Here is a 12,036-nt window from a genome sequence, read left to right as displayed (position 1 = left end):
TGAACTGTGTGTGAACTCGCCCTCCGTGAGGGTTCTGAGGCACTGACACAGGTTTCCCAGAGAGGATGTGGATGGCCCGCCCCTGGAAGGGGCTTTGACTACTGGACTGGTGCACGGTATTCCTGCCACGGCAGAGGGGCTGCTTATGATCTTTAAAGCTCCCTCCAACCCAAACCATCCTTTCAATTCTATGATAAACTTCAATCGCGTGCTCCATGGGAGAGCATTTACGATATCTCCGCCCTGCCACGTCTAATTATCAACAAGAAATCGACATCAAAGCCTAATTTCAACACTTCCCCTGTAAATTTTGACGGCGCCGGCGCCGAGGCGGCCTGACCCTGCCCCGGGCTCCCTCACACGCAGGCGCGGGCGCCACCGAGCGGCGGCGGAGGAGGCGGGACCGCGGCCTCGCGCGCGGCGCCTGCGCCTGGGCGGGAGCGGCGGCGGCGGGGGCGGAGGCGGCGGCGAGTGCGGCGCGCGCCGGAGCCGCCATTTCGGACGCCGTGAGGGGGCCGCGCGTCCTGCAGCGCTCGGGACGCGTCCTGCAGCCCGGGGCGGGCTGGGGCGGGGCGTGCGCTCAGCCTGTTTCCTCGTTTGAACTGTACTTAAGCCAGTGAAGGAAAAAACTTCGAGTTTGTAAAATTAAAAAAAAAAAAAGGAAGAAAATAAGCCTTAATAATTTTTGGCATTAATCTTTCCTTTTGCTAGGCTCTTTATCTCGGGAAAGATGGCAGATTCCTGGCAAGAATGTATGGATTATGCAGTTGATTTAGCAAGGAAAGCTGGGGAGGTATGTATAAGCTCTTTATAAATAATAAGGTGATTTATTTGGTCTAATATGTATATAGCTCTTGAAGGAGGTTGATGTTGGAATTTCTTTTGGGTAGTGTTTTGTCAAAAACTTAAATGGGCAGAATAGTTTGTGATGTTCAAGTACAAGATTAGAGTGTCTTTTGTGTTTGGAACTCCTTTAACTGAAGAAAACAACTTTGCACTTTTCCTTGGCTTGGAGTCAGATTAAAGACTAAGGAGTAACTTTGAGTTTGATTCAAAAAATAAAATTCAGAATTGTGGTAAACAAAAAGCATCTCGATTTTCACCTTTTAATTACTCCTATCTGTGATACTATTTTATCGCCTGAAAGCTGGTGACAGTCTTTTCTTGTGAACACCTCAGTCAGCTGTGTACAGAGGTTTGTTGATGGCCCTCAGTACCAGATTGTGTTCTCTCTATCCTTGGAAGTGTCCAAGGCCAGGTTGGACGGAGCTCCAAGTCTGGTCTAGTGAAAGGTGTTCCTGCCCATGGCAGGAGAGCTGGAACTGGATGGTGTTTTAAGCTCCTTCCAACCCAAACCAATCTGTGATTGTTTCTTTTCATGAAGACTGCTTTGCTTCTGTAAATAAGAGCCATCCCTTACACTGGTGATATTTTGCCATATGAGGTGTGAGATGGCTTAGAACAAGAAAAAGTTTGTGCATCTTGGCAAAGCCTCAGCATAAGTGGTTACCAAATGTTTTGGTTCTTAGTAGTTCTTCTTAGTACATTTGAAGGCTGTGGCAGGCAGACAGGAGGGCACATGTAATAATTCTGTCCCCTGGAGCTGCAAAGTCTGTGGAACACTGTCTCTGCAACGACCTCATTAAAGTCTTACCTCAGAAAACCTTTGAGTTATAGTAAAATAATTCTATGGGCTGTGAGGCACGGGTTCTTGATTGAGCTGATATTGATAGTTTTAAAATCATAAATGCAGGGTCTGGCTAAAAACAGCTGACTGGAGCTCAGTGTTAGGTGTTTTATTCAACTCTGATATTTAAATTTGTAAATCTAAAACTTGTCCTTAAAAAATGGACTCCATTTTCATCTACCTGGAGGTCTCATTTTGTGCTTAGATTTAAAGCCATGTAAAACTTTGTACTGAATAGGGACTAGAGATGCAAGTCCTAGCACCTGCAGTTAAATCCAGGCTATGTCGCTGCTTGTGTTTTGTGTGTGCAGTACAGAAAATGACTGTAAAAATTATGCTTAAGTTTTTTTTGAAAATTAATATTTTCCATAATAATAAAACAGTGAAAAATTTTTTTCTGTTTGTTTTTGTTTCTACAGATGATCCGTGGAGCACTCAAAGAAGAAATATCTGTTATGACTAAAAGTTCACCTGTAGATCTAGTGACAGAAACTGATCAAAAAGTAGAAAAATTCATTATTTCTTTGATAAAAGAAAAGTATCCTTCTCACAGGTATGGCTTGTTGTATGCTTTTGGCAGAAAAAAAAAAAAAGGAAAGTTTATGATTTTGTTTGGTGAAGTTTTATTACAATTGGCATGGTGGCAAGTTGTAGCATTACCTTCAACAAATTAAGTATTTTAGAGTAATAGTGGGTTAAATTTTTGCCCAGGGCTGTAGCAACAGAACGAGGTGTCTCTAGGTCTACTGACAGCAGACAAAACTTAGGCTGAAAGTCACTTCTACTTGAGAAACTTCCTGGTTATGGTGTTGGAAAGTCAAAGGTGTCCCCAGGAGACCTGGAAGCCAAATTTCTTGTCTGCCTTTGAAACTAGTGTGCCTTTGCTGTCTGTGTTGGATGGGTCCTGTGGAACTGAGTGTGCCTTTGGCAGATCTCGTACAGTTTTACAGCATAAAACATCCTTAAAAGAAGACAGGGTCTTCTTCTGTGTAACAGAAGGACTGTCATACAAAGTACTGTTTTTCTTAATTGCTCTTCCCCTTTTTTCCCTTTCTTCCATCCCTCTCTATACCCCTGTCTCTCACCCCTTGAGAAATGTATTCTTGGAGGGTAATCTGTATTTTGCTTGCATGGCTCTGTCTTTAGCATTTTGACATAATGGCTCAAGTTTATTACAGTTTCCTTAAAGTCAGTTTGCTATTTTTTTCTTTCATTTTCTTGGAGATTTTGTTATTGTAGCTGTTTATATGAAATGTAAGAAATCTGTATAGAACTGGAACAACTGAGGGGGTGCAAAAGTTCAGTAACCAAATTAGTGTAAGCAAACAGACTTGTGCAATGACCTTGAAATAACAGTTTCTGTGACATTGAAAACTGTTTCAGAATATTTTAGCCTCTTTTTATTTTAGGTAACCAGTGTCACATTAGACATAATGGTGCTGAACTTTCTAGTGAATTACTCATCCACCTATATTCAGTCTCGTTTTTCTGAAGGTCTGCTGCTTTTTGGAAACATGCTGGTTCTCTCTGATTAGTCATCTTCACTTCTGTAGTTAATCATAAAACTCACAGTCAATATTAAAGAGACCTCATTTGTTTCCTCACAGCAGTTATTTTATGTGGTTTTGGAGGAAAGCATGTGTTTCCTGCAAACTTTTCATAGGTTGAGTAATGTGTGATAAATTGTGACAACCCGCAAAAGGCCTCAAAGAGAATTCCTCCCACTTAGATTCATTCTAATAATTTTGCAGTCTAAAACACTTTCCTGAGCAGCAAAACTAGTGGAATTTGGGGTGCTGTGTCCTGGGGTTTAGTACTGTGGCTGAGCATGCACTCACCCATCTTCTTCGGGAACTCTGGTTTGAATTTCATCCCTTTACTATGTTACCACTTTGTCATGCTTTTAAAACTAAAGTTTTGAGATTAACAGCTTTCTGTCATATTTGGGTTGAAGTCAGTTTTCAAATTTAACGGTTGCTGCAATGTTCTAACCAGGTACATAAGACCACAGAGGCCTTCTTTACTGAAAACACAAGCTATAAAATAATGTTGTATAGCACAAATAAGCTGAAAGGTGTAAATAGCTATAGGTATTTTGAACAAAATTTGATGATGCTGTTACTGGAAAAAAGATAAGAAAATGTCAATGTTCTGAATGCTAAATTATGGTATTATTCTAGTATATTGCAAATGCTAAATTCTGGTATTATTTCTGTGTTGAAATGTAAAATTCTTTTCCCTGCATATTGTGCTTGACATCATAAATTTGAATGCAAGCTTGGTCAGATACGGTTGGTGCTCTCTGGATATTTCTCAGCTTTTTACATATGATCACTGGTGGTACTCAAAGCTTCATCTCACTTCTAAGAATTTCAGTGTCAAGGACAATGTTGTAATTCAGACATTTTAAACATTTTCTGTCTTTAAATGTGTTTCTACTGTAGCTTTATCGGAGAAGAGTCTGTTGCAGCTGGAGAGGCCAGCATTCTGACAGATAACCCCACATGGATTATAGACCCTATTGATGGAACTACCAACTTTGTACACAGGTCCACCTTTCATTTTTTTTATGTTAGCAACCTCAACTGATTACTGGTTTTCTTTCTCCAGTTCCATGAAAGTAAGGTTGTTTTTAATTTTTAAACTGTTTTAAAAGAGATACTATAAACTTGTTAATAGTTACAAATTGCTATTTATTGAGAGCCATTGGGCAGTCTTTGCAAGCATTTTAATATTCCTGTGGGTATTGTAATAGTCTTGCTCTGTTACGTACATCACTTGTTCCATACAAGGCCTGTATTATATAGCAGGGGTCAGCAGCCTTTGGCAAGGATTTCAAAGATAGGTGAGAGATTTCAACAGAAACAGGATTCAGAACAAGAAGTTGCAGTATCTTCAGAGAGGGAATAACAGCTTCAGATGTTGATTTCTAAGAAATTTCAAGTCCATTGAGATCTAGGATCCCCAGCAGGAGGGGAAAGCAGGAAAGAAAGCAGGATATCACCAGTAGTTACCAATGGTATTTCTCACCAAGATGAGGATGGGACTTACAGAGTGACGCTGGTAGCCTATTAATGACATCTTTTAAATGTGATAGATTTTGAGCCTAATGAACTTTTTGGAGTCTGCTTGATTTTAGTTTTGAAATGTCTGCTGCTATGTGCACAATGGCTTTCAAGCACCTTCTGAATCCTGCTGAATAACCTGTTCAGAAAGTTATAGGGAAATAACCCGTTCTGCTGAATCTACAGGCTTAAAAGTTGGCATTTTTTGCAGAAAGAATAAAAGCAAATGTCTAGGAATTGGAAAAAAAAATTAATTCATTGGTTGATTGTTTTGAGCTTAGACTGAGATGCAACCCACCATGTCCCATGGTCTTCACTCTTCCTGCATTCTTCAGTATTTTTTTCGTGGCTTTGGTGGAGAAAGGGGAGGTGGTGGGAGAGGTAACTTGGTTCTTTTTATGAGACCATTTTGGCCAGCTTGTTCCTTCTGAGAAAGGTTAGTAGCATAGAGGCTTGTTTGCATTCTTTGTCTGTAAAAAACAGTCTCTAGGCTAGGAGCATCTGTAACAGCAATGACAGCCCCAGTAGGTAGAAAACTTTGTGTTTCAAGTGGTAATCAGTGTTGTTGGCTCTATTGTGCTAAATTGTGTGAATTACAGAAAACTCGGTTTTGTATAGTCCAAGTTTGTTTTTGAAATATACAGTACATTTAATTGAACACTGTCTTTATTAAGAGTAAGCATGGTAATAAAAGAAATTTAATATCTCACTATAAATTAGTGAAATGTTTTGTTTTGTAGGTTTCCATTTGTGGCAGTTTCAATTGGCTTTGTTGTAAACAAAGAGGTATGCTTTTTTATTACTTAATATCTAATAAAATTCAAACTAATTGCTTGCTTCTAGTTACAACTAAGTTTTGTAATTTCCTATTTCACAGGAAATAGGAATAAAGGGAAAAACCCCACAAGGTATTTTTCCTTTTTCTTGCAGATAGAGTTTGGAATTGTGTATAGTTGTATAGAAGACAAGATGTATACTGCCAGAAAAGGAAAAGGTGCATTTTGCAATGGTCAGAAACTTCAAGTATCAGGCCAAGAAGGTAAGCTGAACTGAGTAGCTTCTTTCTGGTAATTACCAGATTGCAAGTGGGGCAGGAGAAATTTGGGACCTAGGTATATTGGTATGTCTTAGCTCATAATTTAGTTTTGCAAGACTTTCTTTGGCCATGGGCTGTTTAGTTTTAAGAAACACCCTTTGTATTCTCTTTGATGCATATGATGTGATCTTTGCAAAATCAGGACTCAACAATTGAAGATTTATTTCCCATGTATTGTGGTTTTGTTAGTTTGTTTCTTTGTCTTTAATTCCCTGTATGCCTGCAATCTGTTTGAGATGTTTCTTTAGAGTGAAACAAATCTGCCAAACAATTCAGCTTCTCCCAGGTTGGTTTAAGTCAGTACCACTCTTCTATGCTTACAGCCCTACATTAAGTAAAATCCATGCTTCAAATGACATCTTCAAGTATCTCAAGACTGTTTTAATTTTTGTAGCAATAGAATTCTGTTTAGTACTGGCATCGTTTAGTGTATATGCACAGTTGGAGCAGTTCATGCTTCTTTAATTGCATTTTTTTCCTGCAATTTTCCAAACACCAACAGATTTTTATATGTTTGATATATGTACTATTTTATTGAGATACTCATACTTTGATCTTGTAAGAAAGCAATGAGGTAAACTCTGCTAGTTACTGTGACTATTTAAGTTGTGCTGTTGGAAGAGTGAGGATTTGTTTCTTTTCCAGACATTACAAAATCCCTGTTAGTAACAGAATTGGGGTCAAATCGTGATCCAGAGGCTATAAAAATAATTCTTTCTAATATGGAAAGACTTCTCAGTATTCCTATTCATGGGTAAGATACTTCCTATTTTTATAAATACTTATGTTTACTGACAGTGGTTAATATTGTAAATACAATAATTTTTAGAAACCTTTGGTTGCATTATATTTGACACCTTAAATATGAAATATGATTTAAATGTTTCTGTCTAGTATCTTCCACGGAGAAACTGTATTTAACTTTTTCAAGCTGAGACATGCAGCAGAGAATGCTGACAATCAGTGTTGAGAAGCAAAACATGTTTGGGCTTGCAGGACTACAAAATGTTGTATTTAGTAGTTAAAAAATTAATACAGTTTTGTGCCTTTTTTTTTTTCCCTAGATAAAACTGGATGAACAGAAGCTATATTACCTTTCTTAGTTTCCTTTCCTTGTAGTAATGAAAATATTATATATATATATATATATATATATATATATATATATATATATATATAAAAGACAAAAGTAGATCTCCCTTTCCTCTTTCAAAACCATACAGTTTTAATTTGTCTGAATAGTTGAAATTATCCATAAACTGCTTCTATTTTGGTTGCATTCCCTGCTTTTTCTCCTCCAGATAAGCCAGTCTACATTTCCACAAACCATTTTGTATAAAGTTGGTTTCAGTAGACAGTTTTTCGTTACTCAGTTGCATTCATGTTTCTTACCTAGAATTCTGAGATTCTAGGTAAGAAACATGAGATTCTCAGGATTCTTGTTTTTACACTTCACACGTAGGTTTTTTCCTACTTTCAAAAAGTCTTGTGATGTTGTTAAAGAATTTTTGCTAAGATATTAGTAGGAAACACATTTTAGATGTGTTGTGAGTTCAGCATAGCAAGTAAGTGTGACTTGTACAAAAAACTGCAATTACTTCAATTAACAGTAAACTGTACATTAAATTGTAACTGGTAGCAGCTAAACTGTTGCAAGAAGCAACTAAACTCCAGTCTCAAACTATTGTTTACAAATAAATTGCCTGAGTTTCCAAAAGAAACTGGAATTTGGGACATGAGGGTTTGGTGAAGTTATGCAGACCAAATTTATGCTGTGTAATTTATTTTTTATGATTACTGTTAGAGGGTTCGGCAAGTCAGAGATGTTTACTGAGCAGCACCAGAGAAACTGAAAAAAAAAGTTTCCAGCACCAAAAAGTGTACACTCTCCTTGAATTGTGGTATTCAAAGAGCAGAATAGACTGTTACTGTTTTATGGGAAATTATCTTCCATGATATATTTTAGTTTAAGAAATCATTTAAGATGTGTTTAAACAAGAATTTATTAACAGAATTTGTGAATGTAATTTCTAGAAATTTGCTGTATTTGGAAAACTCTTCAAGTAACACTTCATTTCCATTTTCTATGTTTCACTGAAGCACTTCATCATGCTTGCTCTAGTTCAGTTCACTTCCATCATGACATTTCTGTGTTCTCTGCATTTTCTGTTACAGACACTAACTTTTTTGCAAACTCTTCTCAGTTAAAGCAACATCTTGTATCTCCTTTAGGATTAGAGCTGTTGGTACAGCAGCTGTGAACATGTGCCTTGTGGCAACGGGTGGAGCTGATGCCTATTACGAAATGGGGATTCACTGCTGGGATATGGCAGGAGCTGGAATCATTATTACTGAAGCTGGTGGAGTACTGCTGGATGTAACAGGTAAATACATGGGCCTGCATAATACTCTCTTGTCCTTTTCAATGGCTAATAGGGAGCAAAACGTAGCTGAAACAAGAAGGCAAGTTCTTTTCAGTCCTCTTTCCAATCTACCTCTACTGAGCAGTTCCCAACCGTTAATAGATGAAGAACAGGTTAATTGTATGTTCTTAAGCAAGAAGACCTTTACTCTCTTGGCTGGACTCCTGGAAAAGTTGGAAAAGACAGTAAAGATACATTGAAGAGAATTGAAGCGTAGCTCATAAGAGATACCTGTTGTGTTAAATGCATTTTTGTCCAGAGGAAAAATTTGGTCCTAAATAATAATGTATAATTTACACTCAATTTTTTCAGTGCTTATTTTCATACTAACTTTTCATTTTCTTCCTATATAAAATGGTTCCTTTGTTTCTTTGCTTTCTAGGTGGACCATTTGATTTGATGTCTCGAAGAATAATTGCAGCAAATAGTCGAGTTATTGGAGAGAGAATAGCCAAAGCACTTCAAGTAATTCCTCTGAGAAGAGATGATGCAACCAACTGAACACCAAAGCTGCGCCATAAATGTCCTTATCTAATGTTGTCTCCTTTTCCCACATGGTGGTCGTTTTAGCTTGAATAGATGGTAATCTTTCAGTACTGGTGTGGCTGCTAAGTAGAGCTTTGAGATTGAACAACATTCTATAAAAGCTTTAACTGTTGATTATTTTATTTAACATCAAAATTAGATAAAAACCTAGAAAAATAAGTAAATATATGCAACTAGTATTTTTAAGTTTTTTACTATACTGGAACACATAGCAACAGACTCTTTGATGCGTAGTAAATAAAGATCCCTAGTTCTCTAAGTGACAGAAACAAAACCCACACCTCTCATAACACCGCATCATCACATCTTATCCTGAACCCAAAAAGATTAAGCCATTACTGTTTATCCAGTCTTTCTCTGTCTGGTCTCCAGTGTATCCATTTCCTTACCTCTTTGCAGTTTTTGAAGAGGTGGTTGACACATTTCCAAACCTGTTGGTTTCTTGTAGTTTTGGCTACAATTTAAAGCCTTTATTACTTACATACCATTGGTTTTGTAGTCATCATTCTACCTTTCCAATGGTAGAGGACACAGTCTCTTCTTTAGCCTCATATGTGGCCAGTACACTTGCAAATCCATTACAATTTCGAAAGTAACAGTTCCTGTGCCAGAAAATATGTTCATCTTCCAGAATTAAGTTCTGAGCACACCTGTCACCAACTGTACTTACTTGAAATTAAGATGCAGTATGATTATAATTTCGTTAATTTTGATTGGGTTTCTTCATGGATGAGTGTGTTTCAAAGTCTAAGGAATCGTTAAAGCCAAGAGAGTTTTCAGTACTTCAGCTGGCAAAAAAATAAGCCCATAGTCCATATTTTTTACATAATTTTCTAATTTTTTTGTAAACTACAAAAGCAGTGACCAACCAGGACCAGGTTTCCATTGTGTTTTACAAAATGTACACAGAGGAATATCTATACCTGAACCTAAAGGGTAGTGATTTAGTTCTAGGTATCAGTTGTTGTAAACTTGGAAAATTTTACTGGTTCTCTGCATTTCTGTATTTAAGATTGTTAAAAGCATCAGTGCACTGTTCAGATAATTAATGCACTTTATAAAAGGATGTCACATCGGTTTTTAGACTGGTATTTTTTTTATGTGTGTTGAAAAGAAAGTTGTCTCACTGGTTGTTTAGTTAAGACACAGCAGTGTTCTGGAAAACTTGACTTTATGTACTGTTGTCCCACTATTTTTATTATGAAAAATGGTATATTGAAGTTTCATGAGATTGCATATTATAAATGTCAGGTTCTTATATCAGTTGATTTTTGCAGATTTTTCAGAAACACTTAATTTTAAGATGTTTCTAATGCCAGATGATTAATCTTAACAAGGTTAGCCTGCTATTTAAAGGTCTTCCCAAAAAGCCAGACATAAAATTACTTTACTTTTTAAATTCCTGTTGACAAGGATGTAAACCTTTTGAGCATTTCACTGTAACTTTATTGCTGTAAACAATGTATGTGGGATCATGGTTATTTTTGAAATGCCTTCTGTACCATTTCTGTGGCTTTTGTATAACAAAATCTGTATAACTTTATTTGTGAAATGGCGATATGTCTAAAAAGTACTTAAGATGGCTGAACACATTAGAAATAAATACACTTTAGCAGCGGTGGCTTTAGCAGTGCTTCCTTTCTTAGCATTCATCAGGTCCAGTGCTGTGACCCATCAAGCTGGATCTGTGAGTCTCAAGCTATTGGAGTTGAGCACCACTTCTTGGCCTCAGATGTGCTCAGATCATAAAGTGTTGTGCCTTTAGATGCAGGATTATGTGTGCACCTGCAGTTGGGTTTTGGAGTGAATATTTCAACTTACTCCAATGAGATCATGGTTCATTAGTCATCTCCAACCTCAAACTTTAGACTCAAACTTTATGGGTTATCTTGCCAGTCATTTGTGTTGGAGGTCTATCAGCTGGTTGAAGCATGTGGCTTCTCATTGTTAGGTTTCCCAATAATGTTATCTGAGGAAAAACTTGTTATGGTTGTTATCTTGGCCTTCTTCACTCTATTTCTGTTGGAAACTAGCCATTTTGCTAAGCATTATCTTCTCAGATACCTCTTCAATATACGCCCACTTTTGTCATGTGAAAGACACTGAAATGTAATTATTAAGTTTGAAGATGTTTTGTTCTGATCTAGCCTGCAATTTTGACAAGTTTTTGTAATAAAACAGCAGTCAAGATTGCTGTGTATTCAAAATGCTTTTGAGAGTTTATATATGAGGTAGTCCCTGAATATTCAAAACTACAAGAAGTATGGTTTTGTTGCTTTGAAAGATGGAGTGGTAGAATTAATCCTCTTAGATATTTTAAAAATAATTTTAAGATACAATTATATGTTTACAAGATACCTTTTTCTGGGCAATGAGACAATTGGATAGGAAGGGCAGTTACCACAGACTGAACAGACAAACTGTCAAGGTCATGAATATTCCTCATGAAGGGTCGAGTATACAAGGAACTTTGTTGCATAGGTTTTCTGTGAATAATGCAGGACTTCAGCTGGGAAATTCCACTGTGGTTTGAACATCAGCTCTGAATGAAGAACACTCAAAATTTACAGGTGCAAGAAGATCAAGTGGACAGAGTCAGCTACTGGAGTGAGTGAAAAAAAATTTAAAAAACTACTACTAGAAATTAAAGGACTATCTGATGAAATTTAACCAGTCCCTTCGCCTTTACTTAGTGAATTTAAATGTCACTACATTGTCACTACAGTTACTACAGAGTCTCCTACTCATCTTAACAAAGATCTTCAGAGTAGGGGACTAATTTTTAGCCTGATACTAAAACAAGTAGAACTGCAAAATGGTTAATAATGACTTCTAGCACTGCTGTGTATGCAGGAGTCTTCATCTACTGTCCTGGCAATCATCCATCACTGGTCCTCTCCATTTATTGATTTGCTGATAAGTTGTGATTGTTTCCTATGCTGACCTGCAGAGCTTTGCTCTAGCTGCTAAGCAGAGTATTCCAGTAGATGCAATCCTGCAGAGCTCTTCCCAGTGTGAAATATTGCCATAGTCACAAAAGGCTTCAGGCTCTTGTCCAGCCCTCTTTAATAGCCCTGCAGAAAATCCCTCCTCTGCCCCCATTCCCCTTATGGAATATGGACTATCCCGCATATCTGTGACCTAAAGCTGTGGTCTAATTTTGCTTAGTCTAATGTTCATGGGAACTAGGCATTCTGACTAGCTACAAAAAGTCATCTT

General features: G+C 37.4%; 1 protein-coding gene across 1 annotated transcript; it reads left to right on the top strand.

Moving 5' to 3' along the window:
* The first annotated feature begins 493 nt into the window (after positions 1 to 493).
* IMPA1 (inositol monophosphatase 1) lies at positions 494 to 10,444 on the top strand. The gene is made up of 8 exons (XM_009086399.4): positions 494 to 793; positions 2,107 to 2,240; positions 4,132 to 4,236; positions 5,493 to 5,538; positions 5,683 to 5,791; positions 6,494 to 6,602; positions 8,081 to 8,232; positions 8,654 to 10,444. Exons 1-8 carry the CDS (start codon positions 731 to 733, stop codon positions 8,770 to 8,772), a joined length of 837 nt encoding a protein of 278 aa, XP_009084647.1. The 5' UTR covers positions 494 to 730; the 3' UTR covers positions 8,773 to 10,444.
* Positions 10,445 to 12,036: the final 1,592 nt, after the last annotated feature.

The sequence above is a fragment of the Serinus canaria genome, chromosome 2 (assembly GCF_022539315.1).
Source record: "Serinus canaria isolate serCan28SL12 chromosome 2, serCan2020, whole genome shotgun sequence".
Lineage (NCBI taxonomy): Eukaryota > Metazoa > Chordata > Aves > Passeriformes > Fringillidae > Serinus > Serinus canaria.
The sequence above is the reverse complement of the archived record's forward strand: the minus strand, read 5'-3'. Positions and strand labels throughout refer to the sequence as shown.